At 38.5% G+C, this 17,933-nt stretch overlaps 2 protein-coding genes and 1 long non-coding RNA gene across 3 annotated transcripts; 2 read left to right on the top strand and 1 right to left on the bottom strand.

Annotated features, from left to right (window-relative positions):
- Positions 4,069–4,376, bottom strand: LOC110012016. Its single transcript, XR_002287160.1, has 2 exons — positions 4,213–4,376; positions 4,069–4,101 (listed from the first exon to the last, which is right to left on the bottom strand). It is a non-coding gene; the product is annotated as an uncharacterized LOC110012016 (long non-coding RNA).
- LOC105162313 lies at positions 9,151–11,962 on the top strand. The gene is made up of 3 exons (XM_011080323.1): positions 9,151–9,246; positions 9,353–9,761; positions 10,551–11,962. The coding sequence occupies exons 1-3, from the start codon at positions 9,151–9,153 to the stop codon at positions 11,960–11,962; spliced, it is 1,917 nt and encodes a 638-aa protein (XP_011078625.1).
- LOC105162312 (protein SRG1) lies at positions 15,343–17,853 on the top strand. Its single transcript, XM_020694096.1, has 4 exons — positions 15,343–15,366; positions 15,885–16,183; positions 16,493–16,820; positions 17,470–17,853. The coding sequence occupies exons 1-4, from the start codon at positions 15,343–15,345 to the stop codon at positions 17,704–17,706; spliced, it is 888 nt and encodes a 295-aa protein (XP_020549755.1). The 3' UTR covers positions 17,707–17,853.

Below are 17,933 nucleotides of genomic sequence, written 5' to 3'. Positions count from 1 at the left end.
AGCTATGTGTACATCCACATATGCTTGAAGTTGACTAAGCGATTCCTATATAATATTACATTTTTATATTATTTATAAATTTTAAAAAAGCTTAATTTTCTTAACTTTCAAAAAATATTTTTGAACTTTCTTTAAAAACTTAATGTTTCTTAATTTTTAAATTACTTTTAATTAAATTAATTAAAAAATTTAATTATTTTTTTTAATAACTAGCGGAGGCAGTGATGTTGTTGCTGCAACAGCGACGCGCCTTTCTCACCATTGGTGATGATGGTCGCCCAGGCATTTGGGCAACGCAACTGTTCATCATAGCAGAGGGCGACCTCGAATGAAGAGGTTGTTGTACCATTGGGCAACGTTGTCGCCCAAATCTATCTTCAGTGTGGAGGCGCTCGTTGTCCCTATCTGTGGGCGCGAGGGGTTTAGATAATAATTTGATTTTTATATGTTATGATTATATATAATATAATTATATCTAATATTTTTTTCAATTCATGTATAAAGTCACGTAGGACCAAAAATCCTAAAAATATATCATGTTGGCATGTCTTATCATTTTCCGAACTAAAAATCAAAATTTGGATCATCGAAGAACTAAATTTCATCAATTTTGAAATTTAAAGAACTTAATAGAAAAAAAAATGCATAGTTATAGAACTAGAATAAATATTGAGCACAGTATCACAATTATATTCCCAATTAGATACTTTTAAAAAATAATTGTAATTCTCATTTTTATTTATAAAAGTGACTACATGTCATTTTAACACAATCATACTAATTTTTTTATTGTGTTGACATTACCATAAAGTTGGTTTTATTTGCTTCTAATTTCTTTCTTTCTTTTTTTTTTCAAATGTGATTTGTTGGTCTATATATTTTATTCTTATTTATAATATATTTTAAAACGCAAAAAATTATTTATTATATGCACGAATAGTCCGCATACCACGATTGCTAATACTAATATAAAAAAAATAAGAGTATTTCAAACTTACAAATGGCGATTTATGATACTACAATATTAATTTTTTGTTATGCCAAGTTAACTCTCTATAACAATTGATTTTTTACCAATCGGATTAGGACATTATTAATCCCATCTTCGTGCCTGCTTGATCGAGAAGTAATCCTCTCCTTCTAATACCTGATACTCGTGTTTGGCATTTTACTAAGGATGGCCGCTTTACTATAGGGAGTGCATATTTCGAAGCCCGGTCGCTCGAATTACACTGTTCACATAGTTGTGTCCACCTTCAGCAAGGATCCTGGAAGTTGTGTGTGGTTGGCTTCCTACGGCTACAAACCTTAACAAAAGGCTAGGGGGACGGAAATTCCATTGCCCGATATGTGGAGTGGCTGACGAGGATCTCGAGCACGTCATGGATTGCACTTACTCTAAATAGGTTTGGGCTCTTTCGAACCTCCAGTAGAGTAAGATTGCAGCGTGGCACGGTGATCCATTTGCTGGATGCGATCTCTGGTGATTTCTATCGCATGAGGAATTTGGTTTCTTCCTATCTCTCCACTGGTTCTTATGGTGGGTGATGATAGGGGTGATTACACTCCCTTAAGATAGAATGATGAAGATACCCTCCTAAGGAAGAAAATTAACAAAAATGGCCCGAGATACAAGCATTTTTTATCGGGTTGTTGGACCTACCTGCCCAAGCCAACCCGGAATTAAGACCCGTATTATCAGCCGTTGGATCTTTTAATAGGCATTCCACTAGATGTTGTCATATGGGCCTACCTTCTACGGACATGGGAACCTATAAATATCGTTGTTCAGAAGCATTTATAGTATATTGCATTCATTACTCTATCGATTTCATTAAAGCCCTTTAGATCGCTTTTGGCCTTCAGACTTTCTAACTTAAGCATCAGAAGGCCTTAATTGGGGGCTTCCAGCAAGCCTAATGATTTCTTTGTTCTCAGGACCCACATCCCAAATAGCTCAAGATTGATCACGGTCCGACCCATATAAGCGACCTGGATCAATTTGGTGCCGTCTGAGAGAAAAATCTTGAGAACATGTCGAATGATATGGAAGGAGCGTCCAGGAGAGATCATTAGTATGAGGATGAGATGCCTACACGAGAGGAGGACGAACTTGAGCTAGACTCAGAACTAGAAGAAGACATAAGAGCAGGGCAGAGTAAGTACCTAGAAGAAAGGAAGAAGGCTGAGAGGGAAGACGATCCCCAAAAGCAGCTCGAAAGCGAAGTCAGGGAGGGCGGTCAAGAGAGTCAAATAAGGGCCTATATATAGGGGGAAAGTGAAAAAGCGCGCCTTTTCATGAGCAAGGAGATGGCGACACGTCAATAGGGATCAACAACTAGGATGCGACGGTCTGACAAATGGTGATTCAATTTCTCCTGGTGTAAAAAATAATACTAGAAGAAGTGGGGGAGTAATGACAGGGGTGATCTTACTCTCCCTTAAGATAGAATGATAAAAATACCCTCCTAAGGAAGAAAATTAACAAAAATGGCCCGAACATGCACTTTTTATCGAGTCGGGTTGCTGGACCGATCTGCCTAATCCGACCTGGAGTTCAGAACCATATTATCAGCTGTCAAATCTCTTAATACCCGCTAGATGTTGCCATATGAGCCTATCCTATACGAACATGGGAACCTATAAATATTACTGTTCAGGAGCATCTATGGTATGTTGCATTCATTACTCTTTCGACTTCATTAAAGCCCTCTAGATCGTTTTCGACCTTCACACTTTCTAATTTAAGCATCAAAATATCTTAGTTGGGGGTTCCCAACAAGCCTAACGAGTTATTTTATTCTCAAGATTTATATCCTATGTACCTCAGGATCGATCGCGACGCGACCTTCAATCATTGAGGATCACGAACTGACCTGGATCAGGTGAGAAATTAGAGACTGATGGAAAATGTTTTGTTCTCCCTAGGTCACACGATCTTGGTGGCGCGCAGTCTCGCACGGGCTTGTGCTACAGCAACTGAGAGATTACAGCCTCTCCAACTCGTTCCCCCCCCCAAGGTGTGGGCTCCCCCTCCAGCAGATAAATACAGACAGGGCTATTTTTAGGGCGACAGGAAAGATTGGCATTGGGGTTGTGGCTCACGATTGCAAGGGCATAGTGGTGGGTTTGCTCTCTCAGCGCTTCTCGGCCCCCTCTAACAAGGAGTTGGCTAAATTTCTGGCGGCACGGGCGGTGTTGGGGCTCGCTCATCATATGGGATGGCAGTCGGTCATTTTAGAAAGTGATTGTCAAGGGATGGTTCATTCTCTAAAGGTGAAGTCTGACAATTTCTCCGATCTTAGGCTGATTCGGGTGGATATTTGGATTTGCTTGTGGACAGTTTGGAGGTGAGTTTCTCTCGGTAGAGATGGCTCATTGTTTCCATCTGATTTTTTTTGTTGATTTTATAAATTAGTTCTTTTCCTTTCAAAATAAAAAAAATAATATTAGTCTTTTTTTCTTTTTTTATTTCTTTTTTACTTTGAAATAAGATCTCTTGGTTATATATATATTTTATATTTATAATATACTTTAAAATATAAAATATTATTTTTATTCATTATATAGACCAGAAACAGTGAAACAGAACCAACACATGCTGACCATCAATCGATTCTCTTGTAGCCAACAACAACGTGGCTATAAGCATTACCACATACAACTACACATTCAAGAGAGAGAGAGAGAGAGAGGAGAGAGAGAGAGAGAGAGAGAGAGATCATGTTCAACTTTTCTTTTTTTCTTGTTTTTTTGAATCACCGATCATATTCATTTGAAGCTAATGATTATGATCATACGATATACCATGCAGTATGTGATGAGAAAACATGTATTTATCATCACAATTATTTTTCTATATTCAAGAGGCAAAAAAAGAAAACTTAAAGAAAGATGAAAGAAAAATGAAAATGAAACTGAAGCTGAAGCTGAAGCTTCTTCCATGGTGGGCGGGCGGCGTCATCACGGCGGCGGCCGGCGGGGGGGGGGGGGGGGTTGATGTAATCTTCAAGAGCTTGGAGCTGCTCCCGTGAAGGTGGTTTCTCATTGTTCTTTATGGATCTGTGCACATCGTACGTTGTTGCGGCCAAGAATAAAACCCTGCAGAGCACTCATGTTTTTGTGCAATTTCAATTGAACAAAACAAGAAATTGGAGTCGAATGTAGTGGAACAAAATTGAAAAAAATAACTAAAGTTGGAAATTTTCATACCCGGAAGCGAAAACCATGATTTGCCTTGGATATACATACTTCCCAAACATCCTCATCTCTCTCTCTCTCTATCTCTCTTGGAAATATTTTCGACAATCCTATCGATTGGTAAATTAGAATGTCCCCCCACATATTAGACCGAATTATACATGCAAGTTTGAACAAATTCCTAATTCCCCATTACTTGGCGCTTTGTGGTACATCAACGGATAAATTGGAGGTTATGAATTTGAATCCTACCAAATTTATAAATATTGTCTTATTTAACTTGTGTATGTGTATTTATTCACTTAATTTGGTTTATTATTGTATCAATTTATTATACTGTGAGTTATTGATTGAATCGATATATTTATCGATTTATTAATATTGTATATAATCATCGTTTCTATTAAAAAGATTTATATATGAAAGAAAAAACCGATCAATTCTAATATATAAATTTTGAGACAAACTTAAGGACAATAGCTGGAAATCGTTAGGGCATCACAATTTCCTCGCGATGAAAATAAAATATCCGTCACAAAGTTTGCACTGAGAAAGAAAATCCGTTGCAAGATCTTTTTTTTATTTTCAAAAAAGTGGAAAAACTCATGTTGTGAGAGCTAATTTTGCAAAGGTTAAGATTTTCATTTCGATTGCTCGTAAGATCATCATTTCATTCCGTTCTTTTGTTCATTTCTTCTCTCCAAGCCAAATGCCATTAGGATCAGAGTGTATTAGGGGGTGCTATATAGGTGGTCAAACCGATTGAGGCAATCGAGTTTCCAAATGCCTTATCCCCAAATTTTCTTTAGGTGACTGTTGATTCTTTGAAACTATTTCTATTAAATTTTCTCTAAAGTATAGGTGACTTGTTGCTAGAGATAGGTCTTGGACGTACATTAAGATTTACATCAAGATGCACAATGGGTCGGGTTGGCTCAGGACCAACGCGGACCAACCCAGAAAAGCCTAGTCTAGGACCAACCCACTACTATTCATGATTAGTCCTAGGGTAGTCCGGTGCCTTTCAATGGATTCCAATTGGGTCCATTTATAAATCTAGACACAGTCCATGAACCTACCCGATTGAGGCTAGGACTAAGCCTAAATGTGCCTTTTTTTATTTTTTATTTTTCTACAATAGAGGTTTTCTTTTGAACAATTACTTAACTTTATAATTGTATTATGAAATAAAATAAATAATCATTTAAATCACATAAAATTCACAACAAAAAAAAATATTTAAGATTATATAATGAACTTAAATAATAATTTGACGAACAAGCTTTCGAGAATAAACTTAGATGGTAATAAATTCAACAAGGATGTAAAATAAACTTTCAAAAAAATAAAGAAAGAGTATTAATGAATTAAAATACTGAAACATTAAAAGTAGAACAATAAAAATAATAATTTTTAGAGTTTTTAAAAGTATCGAAAAGCTACAAGAATAGTTAGTTTAAGAGAATAAAATAAAATTTATATGATATGTATTATTTTATAAAAAAAATGATCCATTAGGCCCGGCTCAAGACCAAGTGATCTTAGACTAGTGGACTAGGCTGGTCCTAAATTTCAATACATGAAATTGGACTGATCCAACTCGATCTACTGTGCATCTTAAAATTTATATGACTCGTTGACTTCCAAATGGGCTTATGAATTGGGCTTGATGAGCCTCTAGGTGTGTATTCTCACTGCCACACTCAGCTGCTTTCAAGTAAACTTTCAAACACGTCATTGTTACAAAAAGAACATTTTTAGAAAGAAATTCAAGTTTGAGCAGATAAGGTGTAATTTTACTATCCTGAGGAAGTCTAATAGATGATAAATTTGATGAGAGGACGCCCTATCAAAACTCCCCAAAACCAAACAAAATTTCGTCATGGTTATCCTTCCCATCCTTCGACTACTTGATTAATATATATATATAAAGGTGGGCTTCTACAAAACATAGTCCCCAACCCATCCCACACACTCAAAACCTTCCATCTCTTCCACCTGTTTGACGAAATTAATCAGTGAGATGACTGAAGTCTCTTCCACCGCAACAACAGTTCAAGAACTGGTTGAAACCGGCGATGAGCTGCCACAGAGCTATATTTGGAGAGACATTAATGGCGATTATGGGGCCATAGATTTCGGTGTTCCTCTGGCTAAAAGGCAAAACAACTTTATGTTTTAAAAACTCAACTCACTCTCTTCTTTTGACCAAAGTTGTAACGGCATTATATTTATCACCGCGGACCATTATATTATATATAAATAATTAAAAAATATTATTATATATATAATTGAAAAAAAAAAAAGAAAATCTAATTCCCACCCCACCCTCGTGCTGCCCCCCAGATCTGGCGGCGGCCAAAAAGAAAAGAGGATGACGGTCGGCTGTCGTCCAGCGTCACCGTCGCCCTCTGTGCAAGGGCGGTGGCCGGGGCCGTCTCCACCAGGTTTTTTTTAAAAAAATTAATTATTATTCTAATAATTATTAGATATTTAATTAATTATTCAGTCTGATATACATATTATTAGATTTCTATTTTGTTTTAAGTACATATGATACTAATTTAAATATAAATATCATTTACAAAAAAAAATATAATTAATAAAATATTTAACATAAATAATAATTTAAATTAATTTATAAATTATAATTACTATAATTGCTTAAGATTTATATTCATGTACATATCTAATTTAAAAAATAAAACTTAGTATATTATTTTTTTAATGTAATTTTTTTTTGGTATTGTTAAAAAAAATTATAATGTAATAAATTTAAATATGATCTATTTAATATTTTTAATTATATAATATTTGAATTTGTTAATTGTATAATTTCTATAACTAATTAATATCCATATTTGTTGAGATACTTAAATTTTGAATTATGATTTTAATATAATTTATTAAACATTAAAAATTTTATATAATTTTTTTGTATATTTAAAAGAATTTTTTTAATTTTTTAGAGAGACGAAAATAAAAAAAAAACACTCAAAACAAGTTAAAAATAAATAAAACAAAACCTATTATATAGTCATATAGGGGAATTAATTTTAATCATAATAGCAACAAAAAATCATGAAAGGACGCCAAAACAGTCTTCAAGTCGCATCACTCGTACGTGCATTGCACTTTCCGTCAAATCCTAATGTCAAACAATTTTTTTGCAGGGATTTACAAAATACGAATTTTCTTTTTTTGCCTATTTTCAAATTATAAGAATTTTTTTTGTTAATTCAACAAAATATGAAAGTAATTTTGTGAAACTATATATGGGATTAAAATTGCAACTAGCAATTTTCTTATGCCGAGATGTTATTAGTAATTGTTATTCTGATTTTTTATTTTATGTTATTATGATTAAAAAAAGAAGAAAAAGGTGGTCTACCATAATAATTAATGATGCATGGTCAAAAGAATTGGGCATGATTAATTATAATAGGAGGATTTTGTAATTAATAAAATATATAGCAGCAATTCATATAGTTCTAGAAATGTCAATTTCGAGGGCTGATGATTTGACTTTGGATATTCATATCTCTTCATTATTAGTCCGCTAAATATACTTAATTTTAATTTTAGTCCAATAACTATATTCATTTTTGTTAGGTCCAATAACTTACAGAATTGCTTACTTTTAGTTCTCTGGCAGATTTTCGGATAATTTTATCCATATGCAACTTTTGAAAGGCAGTTTTAGTCCATATGCACTCATAGGGGTAAAATTGTCTGAAAATCTGCCAAAGGACTAAAAATAAGCAATTTTATAAGTACTGGACCTAAACAAAAATAAATATAGTTGTCGGACTAAAATTTAAAATTAAGCATACTTAACAAATTAAAATAATACTTTTCCTTCATTATTATTTAAGAAATGTGATCTTCTAGGAAAGATCAATGTGTTAGTGGAGCCAACATCTTAGGACAATTCTTAAAAAGTTATTAAGATAAATTGTGTTATTTAATTTATAGAGTAAAAACCTATCTAAATCTTTATCTATATATATATATATATATATTATATAAAAGTAAAAATTTCCCATATGTTTGTTTCTATTATGAAAAGATGTTTGTATCTTTATTTAAATAAAATAATAAATTGAAATTAGTTGGAGAACATAAATTTCTATAAAAAAAGGCTATTTAAGAATCTTGATTCCTCTAAATTACTTGGACATTAATCATAAATAGACAGATACTATTTTTACATGATTAATTTTTAGAAGTTATTTTTAAAAATTAAACTTATTAATATAGGGACAATAAAATTTAAAAATAATAACATTAGAATGATTTATAAAATACTAATATAAACTTCAAAAATTATATATATATATATATATATGTATAAAAGAATAAAAATCATGAATAAGTTTTAAATAAAATTTATCAATCTTATTAAATTAGAAATGCTTTTGAAAAATTTAAAATGGGTGGCTCTAACTAATTAATTTTAGAAAAAAATATATTTTTGATCCCATATATTTCGACCAAAACACCTTCAGCTGTTATAATGGATAAAAGCCAATGAATCCACTTAGAGAACTTATCAATCGGGCAAACTAAATATTGGACCCATTTGGACCACGACACCCATCACCGCTGCTGCCTCCCCACTATCCGATTCGAACACGCACCGGTTCCTGTTGTACCAAAGCTCCCAGCATACTATGAGGCACGTGGTGAACTCCTCTCTGTCCAACCCCTTGTGAGCTCATCATATCCAAACGTCAGCGCCAAGACCTTCACGGGCCACCCATCTCCACGGGATATGTGTTAAGTCCCATATCCGTCTCGCAAAGGTACATTCGACTAACACGTGTTCTAGCCTCTCCTCCCTATCGCCACACTAGAGACGTAAATCACAGGTTCGCTTTGGTTGGGAGTGCTGAGTGGAAACACCTCTAGGCGAAGAGGAGGACCTCAAGGGCTGCTTTAACACGCCAAATGAAGCTCCAGGCATTAGGACTGTCGATCTCGCTTGTGCATGACAGATCAGCAAAGGTGGAGGTAGCGCGATATGCACTCTTAACTGTTGAAGAGGTATTTATCTTCTCCGTCTCTACTGACAAAACTAAGAACCGGAGAAACCCTCTACCTTTACTTGGCAATTTCTGGAGACGCAGTTAGCTTGGTCTTGGTACGACAGAAAAACAAAGAGCACCAGCCCGTGTACTATGTCAGTAGGATGCTGCAAGGGGCCGACTCCAAGTACTCCCAAATCGAAAAACTAGCCCTCTCTCTAATCACCGCAGCCAGAAAATTGAGGCCATATTTTCAGTCGCACCAAGTAGTAGTACTGACGAATCACCCCCTGAAGCAAGTACTTTCAAGTCCGGAGGTCTCCGGAAGAATGGTCAAGTGGGCTGTAGAGTTAAGTGAATTTGGTGTCGAATTTCAACCAAGACCAGCCATTAAGGCACAGGCGCTAGCTGACTTCATTGTAGAGTTGGCATATGATGAAGCGAGTATCTCTACACCTTCCTGGAGTCTGCATGTCGATGGATCATCAACTTCGACGGGAAGCGGGGCCGGAATAGTTTTGGAGAGCCCTGAAGGTGACTATTCATTGACGAGACTCCTCATTCTTGAGAATTACACATTTTTGGCAGAAACTATATTTCACCTGGTGTAAAATTCCGTCGTGGTAAAATTCTGATTTATTCCCTAGCAAAAAAACCTCGACCACATCATTGGCGCAGTCTGTGGGAAACTTTTACCTCGACGTTGAGCATGCAGACCAGGTCCTGAGCTCATGACGTGCACGATCTAGACGCCATCCAAGAAGCCCAGGCAAACGGAATGGAACAGAACCCCCCTGGCGAACAGTCAGTTCCTCAGGAGGTAACCCCCCTAACGCACCAGCAGACACCCCTCAATGGAGGAGTCCCCTCGTTCCATCAGAAATCTCCAGCTGTACCCCCAACCGGAGTACTCCCCCCGGATGCTCCCCCCCAAGAGCCGATGATTCAGCTGACAAAGGAGGCTTTGCTAACCTTGATTCGAGATGCGTCCACACGAGCTGCGGCTCAAGCCGTGGCCCAATTTGTGGCGCAACAACCAGTGAACCCGAAGCCGTGGCCCAATTTGTGGCGCAACAACCAGTGAACCCGCCCCCTCCTTCCCCTCGCAGAAGTCGAGAAATATCCTCGGGTCCCGAGGAGGAGGGCAGAGGCGAGAGGAAGTATACAGTCGGATTTCCAGACCTGAAGTAGCGCAAACTCACAACCGGAATCTCCCTAATCGAGAATCCTCCGCCCCCCCACCAACTCAGGGAGCCGAGGATTCCTACTTGCCGTTGGCTGTGGCACCTCCGAGATGAAGTCCATTCGCCTCCTATATTCTAGCCGAGGCGCTCCCAACCGGTCTCAAGGTGTCGAATCTGCCAGAATATGACGGGGCAGGAGATCCACAAGAACATTTAGACAAATTCTATGCCAAGATTGATTGGTATGATCTGAGTGATGCCGCATACTGTAAAGTCTTTCGTACTACACTCTCGAAGTGCGCATTGGCCTGGTTCAACCAACTGTCCGCTGGAACTATTTCCAGCCTCGAGCAGTTGGTTCAGCGTTTTTTGCACCACTTCTCTATGAACAAAAAGATCCCGAAAACAGCGGCATACTTGTTTACTGTTCGCCAGAGAGAAGGCGAGACCCTGAGAGACTTCATGCAAAGATTCGTAGATGCGGTTCATGAGGTCCCTCACGTCAATCAAGAGTTGTTGGCCAGTATCGTCCAGCAGAATCTACAACCGGGAAGATTCAAGGAATCTATAGCCGGCAAACCCCCTAGCACTATGGAGGACTTGATTGTACGCTCGCAAAAATACATCCGCATAGAGGAGTCGAACGCGATGGATCGTTCCTTCAACAACAAAAGGAAGGGTCGGGAAGAAGAGAAAGAGCCGAAGACGAAGGAGGAACGCAAACATGTACCTCCAGTTGGTTTCGCCCGCTACACCCCTTTGAATGCCCCCAGAGGAGAGATATTAGTCGTAGCTGAGCGGCAGGGACTGATCAATCAATGGCCAAAAAAGATGAAGGACAATCCTAAGAGGCTCAAGTCCGACAAATACTGTCGTTTCCATCGGGACAGAGGCCACACTACGGAGGAGTGCCACCATCTGAAAAATGAGATCGAAAAGTTGATTCAAAGAGGATATTTAAAGGAATATGTAAATCAGGGACCGAAGCACCAACCCCGCGAATCAACCTCCAAACAAGCTGGAAACGGCGACAACCAACCCACGGCAGGGGTCATCGCCGTGATTTCGGGTGGCCCCGCTGGGGGCGACTCGGCCAATGCTAGAAGGGCCCTCACTCGAGCAGCTAGGGGGAGTCATGCGCAAGCCCCTATCCAAGTTCACACCATTAGATCGCTGCAAGAGGATGAGATTTCATTCGGCAAACAGGACTTAGACCCTACGAGGAATCAGCACAACGACGCCTTGGTCATCTCCGCCACAATATCTAACTTCTGGGTCAAGAAAATCTTGGTGGATAGTGGAAGTTCTGCTGATATTATATTCCACGATGCATATGTCCAGTTAGGAATTGATAATGCACAACTTCGGAAGGTGAATACCCCTCTCACGGGTTTTAGCGGGGACATGATCCAACCAATGGGGGAGGTGATGCTGCCACTATCCCTCGGTTCTCATCCAAAAAGATCCACGAAATTAGTGAAGTTCCTCGTGGTGAAAGCCCCACCCGCTTACAACGTCATCTTGGGGAGACCGAGCCTGAACCTCTTCTGAGCGATAGCATCTACTTACCACCTGAAGCTGAAATTCCCCACTCCTGACGGCGTGGGAGAAGCGATAGGGGACGAGAGAATGGCGAGAGAGTGCTATATGAATACACTTAAAAGATCTCGCGAGAAGACGGATGACGCGACCAATGGAAAAATGAAGAGAAAAATAACCGACGGGAGACGAGAGACAACGGACCCCCCCGAAGAGTACGTGGGAGCACCTTGTGGGGAAAAGAGAGTCGAAGCCGTGGAGGAACTGAAGGTAATCCATCTCTCCGTAGATGGTGCGAAGACCGTAAAGATAGGCACGGAAATGTGTCAGCCTACTGAAGAGAGTTTAACACGATTTTTGGTTGAAAATGAGGAAGTGTTTGCATGGAGCATGACGGATTTCTATGGAATCCCACCCGGCGTCATCACTCACCAGCTCAATGTAAACCCCGAAGCAAAACCCGTGAAGCAAAAGAAAAGGATTTTCGGGCTGGAGAGAAGTCAAGCAATACAAACGGAGGTGGATAAACTATTGGAAGCAAAGCACATATGCCCGGTGCAATATCCGGAATGGTTAGCTAACGTCGTCCTGGTCCCGAAGCCAAACGGAAAGTGGCGTCTCTGCATTGACTTCACTAATCTGAACAAGGCATGCCCAAAGGACCCCTTCCCCCTCCCGCGAATCGATTTGCTGGTTGGCTCGACCTCAGGATGTGAAATGTTAAGTTTTCTTGACGCGTACCAAGGATACAACTAAATTTCGTTGGCGCCTGAAGATCAAGAGAAGACGAGCTTCGTCACAGATCAAGGTATCTTCTGCTACAATGTCATGCCGTTCGGCCTCAAGAATGCCGGAGCAACGTATCAACGACTCGTCAACGACATGTTCAAAAACCAGATAGGTCGGAACATGGAGGTATACATAGACGACATGCTGGTTAAGAGTGTCAAAGAACAAGATCACGTCAAGGATCTGGAAGAGTGTTTTCAAATCCTAAAAGCTTTCGGCATGAAGTTGAATCCCGCCAAGTGTACTTTTGGGGTGCGAGGGGGAAAATTCCTCGGTTACATGATCTCTGAGAGAGGTATAGAGGTGAACCCCGAGAAAATCAGCGCTATAATGAATATGCGCCCTCCCAAGTCAATCAAAGAGGTGCAAACGCTCGCCGGAAAACTGGCTTCCCTGAATAGATTCATTTCGCGGTCTGCGGATAAGGGACTGCATTTCTTCAAAGTACTTCGCGGTGCAGCAAAATTTGAGTGGGACAAATCTAGCCAAGAAGCATTTGATGCGCTGAAGAGGTATTTATCTTCTCCGCCTCTACTGACAAAACCAAGAATCGGAGAAACCCTCTACCTTTACTTGGCAATTTCTGGAGATGCAGTTAGCTCGGTCTTGGTACGACAGGAAAACAGAGAGCACCAGCCCGTGTACTATGTCAGTAGAATGCTGCAAGGGGCCGAATCCAGGTACTCCCAAATCGAAAAACTAGCCCTCTCTCTAATCACCGCAGCCAGAAAATTGAGGCCATATTTTCAGTTGCACCAAGTAGTAGTACTGACGAATCACCCCCTGAAGCAAGTACTTTCAAGTCTGGAGGTCTCCGGAAGAATGGTCAAGTGGGCTGTAGAGTTAAGTGAATTTGGTGTCGAATTTCAACCAAGACCAGCCATTAAGGCACAGGAGCTAGCTGACTTCATTGTAGAGTTGGCATATGATGAAGCGAGTATCTCTACACCTTCCTGGAGTCTGCATGTCGATGGATCATCAACGTCGACGGGAAGCGGGGCCGAAATAGTTTTGGAGAGCCCTGAAGGTGACTATTCATTGACAAGACCCCTCATTCTTGAGAATTACACATTTTTGGCGGAAACTATATTTCACCTGGTGTAAAATTCCGTCGTGGTAAAATCCCGATTTATTCCCTAGCAAAAAAACCTCGACCACATCAACTGTGAAAGACCCCTTATTTTTGAAGTGCTAGTACAGTCGGTCCTTCACCCCTCAGTCAAGTTTCGTTAGCCGAAACCACTCCACATCATATGCCTCAAATTCTGCCAATTGCAGCTCTAAGCTTCAGCCACCCTCTGCCATCAAAAGCGCATCATGGTGGTACTCGACGATAGTGTGCGGGCTGATCAAATTGGTTAAAAAGTGGATGGTTTAGGGATCCAAGGATCTTTGAAAATCCGAGCCCTCTTGACCCGATGCCCACCTCACTCCTACCAACAACAGTGGCCTAGCCGCCATTAGCGACCGCCATGCATAAGAGGGATGCCCGCCTCCTGATGCCGTTAGAAAGGAGTCATTCCAAAAACACTTGTGTTTATACACATTATGCAACAAGTTGTTTGATGCTGATACCATTCTCCATGCTTGCTTACATAACAATACATTGTTGAACTCCTTCAATCTGCGAATCCTAAGACCACCTTCCTTCTTCCCCTGACAAATCTTACTCTAAGACATCTAGTGGACTTTTCGATCCCCATCTTGGTTTCAAAAAATGCCGCTATCATACTCTCAATCTGGTTTCAACAGACCGTCCAGGAGCCGAAAGCAACTCATAACATATGTTGGTATAGCCTGGATAGCTGATTTGATCATCACAACTCGTCCTGCCTGTGATAGCCTCTTCGTCGACCACCCCTAAAGTTTTCTCCAAATCCACTCCTTTATCCCCTCAAAGACGGCTCTCTTAGATCAGCCCACAACCAACGAGAGACCTAAGTATTTGTCATGTTTGTCCAGCACTGGCACCACCAGGATGCCTATAAGGTTCTCCCACACCGATCCTGGCATGAATTTTTTTTTTTTCAATTTAATAAGATTCAATTTTCCCATAAGATCGTAAGAGATGGGATTAATTGAAAAACACTCTAACATATGGGCCCAAAAACTACGATTTTTCCTTAATTTTATTTTGATATGAATAGTAGAAATTTATTTTGAGATTGCATTTTAATTTACGTACTTTGATTTTTATCATAATATACTAGAGGTAAAATAATACAAATAAGCGCAACTTATCATTAAATATATAATAGTGAGAATCTCTTGACCGTTTATTCTTATTGTGAGGAAGCCATTTGTACCCCTAATGAGATATTCCTTTGGATTTTGATACTTCCAGTATATATGTATATATATATTAGTGATTACATAACTGAATCGATATTATGTTATAATTAATGTTTTACATATACATTTACAATAATTACAAAAGTTTACTCATTATTAAAATATACTAATTTTCAACTTCTCATCAAGAAAACAAATAACCCAAAAACAAAAATATAACAGAATCAATCAATAACAAAAAGCATAATATGAATTGATTATTTTGCCCTTGGAAAATAACTTTTATGGTTGGTTACTGCATTAATTTTCACATGAATTATGGAGTAATATATAGGGTAAGTTATAGCATGCTTTCCTGAGATTAGACATGATTATAAATATCTTCTCATTGTTTGAAAATTATAAATAACTTCTCATATTTTATGAAATTATGTAATCATTGGATGGACAACCTGAATTTAGTTATCAAATTTGTTGTTGGTGTGTTGTTTTTCTCTTTTTTTTTTTAGAAAATATTTGAAAAAGTGTAAAAAAAAAACAAACGAGGTGGACAGAAAAAAAATTTTAAGTGTAAAAATATTGTTCACTTAATTTATAAAAATATTGAAAAAAAATTATAAAATAAGTAATACTATATAATTCATGGTCGACAATGGCATTTGGCTAGTTCATCATAAAAAACTGAATGCCTAATGGAGACTAAAAGATTGAGCTAGTCGTTAAAATCATAGAGTATTGATAATTTTTAAATAACAAGTAAGTATTTATAATTATGTCTAATTTCAAGATATATAGTTATATATAACTAGACGAATTTGTTCATTTGTTTTCCTTTACTATACATAATACATAGAACAATGAAGCAACGTTCGAAACGTCAACTGCCAACATTTTTGGATTTCAGGCAGTAAACCATGGCATTGAGAGTTCCTTCCTAGATCAAGTGCGCGAGCTCGCCAGAGAATTTTTCCACTTGCCGACGGGGGAGAAGCAGAAGTACGCCAGGCCAAGCGATAACTTTGAAGGTTATGGCAATGATATGGTTCTCTTTGACAACCAACTCCTCGATTGGGTTGATAGGTTGTATCTTTTAGTTCATCCGCAAGATCAGCAAAAGCTCAGATATTGGCCCGAAAACCCCGTATCTTTCAGGTAATTTTCGACGTTCCAAACAGTGAAACGGATCGACTTCATCATGCACAACGACAGATGAATCCCGTGTTAATTGTTACTCTCCATGTGTACTAATTTGATGGTGTGAAAGATATATATGTCGGGATAAATTACATTGATACCTTTGAAGTTAGATCTAATTACACAAATAACTACCCATCGTAAAAGGTTGTCGATCATGGAGTGTCCTTATAAGTTCTGCATCGTGAATGGTGTTTTATACAATTAGACTTAATGAACGCCAGAATGTATCGTTGTAATTTACCCTATATGTCATTCATTTTGCAGAGATATGTTGTATGACTATACTGCTAGGCTGAGACACATCGAAAACCAGCTCCTCAAAGCAATGGCAAGGTCATTAAGCTTACCAGAGGATAGTTTTGTGATGCAATTTGGGGAGCGACCCTCGATGTACGCAAGGTTCAACTACTATCCACCGTGTGCGAGGCCGGACCTAGTTGTCGGGCTCAAACCACACGCAGACGGTTCAGGGATAACCATCCTCTTGCAAGACGAACAAGTAGAAGGGCTTCAGCTGCTGAAAGATAATCAGTGGTTTCGTGTTCCTATAATGCCTTACGCTCTGGTTGTTAACGTCGGGGACCAACTTGAGGTATGTATATATTGTTTGACTAAAATGATTTTAATTCATAGTTCTTGTTATGTATATATTGCCGATTCCGCCTCTAAATTTTCAGTATCAATCGAGTCTCAAGGACGAGAGTAGTACAGTAAATTTTAAGGATGATTAGTGATATTTGCACAAGTTCTAAATTTACTCCATGCTCTAACACAACTGGTGGTCTTTCTATACTGTTTATTAAGTGTGGAGGGGCTAGAGTAATCACCTTCGGATATATGTTGATCACAATATTTTTAAATATATTTGTTTTTACACTAAATTACCATTTCTTTAGAATTTTTCTATTAAAAAAATTATTCATTTGTATTTAAAATTACTGAAATGTTATTTTAAGAAAATATCAGTCATGATCAATTATTTATTTTATTTTTCTTTTGTTTCATATTTTGAATTATGCACGCACGTCGAATATGGTACAATAAATATTAACTTGAAGGAAAGCCTTTAGCAATTTCAAAAAGGGAGAGAGACATAGTAATGACAGTGACTCCCAGTCCCAGAAGGGGTCTGTTGCGTTTTGCCTTATATAGAGTCGCTTCAATGGGATTCATCGCCATTACCTTGTTTAGCATGATACGAGCATTCTTACGATCTATTGTTGTCGCTCGTTTTTACACAGATAATGAGCAATGGGATATTCAAGAGCCCGGTGCATAGAGCACTTACAAACTCGACAAGGGAGAGGAACACATTTGCTATGTTTTGCGCCCCGGATCCTGCAAAAGAGATTGGGCCGGTGGAGGAACTTGTGGATGAGAGGAGGCCGAGAGCGTTCAAGAAAATAAAGAACTACACGGAGAGTTATTTCCACTATTATCAGCAGGTTAAGAGGCCGATCGATGCAGTTAGAGTTTAGTTTCTTTTTCTGGGTTTCTGGTTATGATGAATGTGAGGGTACCTTTAAACTACATGAGCAGCTGATCATAGGAATCGCGTACCGATATATAACAAGAATTACCATGGTTGGTTTAATACCTGGAAAATACAAGTCCAGAATTCTTCATACTTCAGTCCAAGTGAGAATGTTTTACCAGTTCCACTGAACGCAGAACATGATAAAGACAAGAGTATAACATGAGAAAG

The sequence above is a fragment of the Sesamum indicum genome, linkage group LG5 (assembly GCF_000512975.1).
Source record: "Sesamum indicum cultivar Zhongzhi No. 13 linkage group LG5, S_indicum_v1.0, whole genome shotgun sequence".
Taxonomy (NCBI): domain Eukaryota; kingdom Viridiplantae; phylum Streptophyta; class Magnoliopsida; order Lamiales; family Pedaliaceae; genus Sesamum; species Sesamum indicum.
The sequence above is the reverse complement of the archived record's forward strand: the minus strand, read 5'-3'. Positions and strand labels throughout refer to the sequence as shown.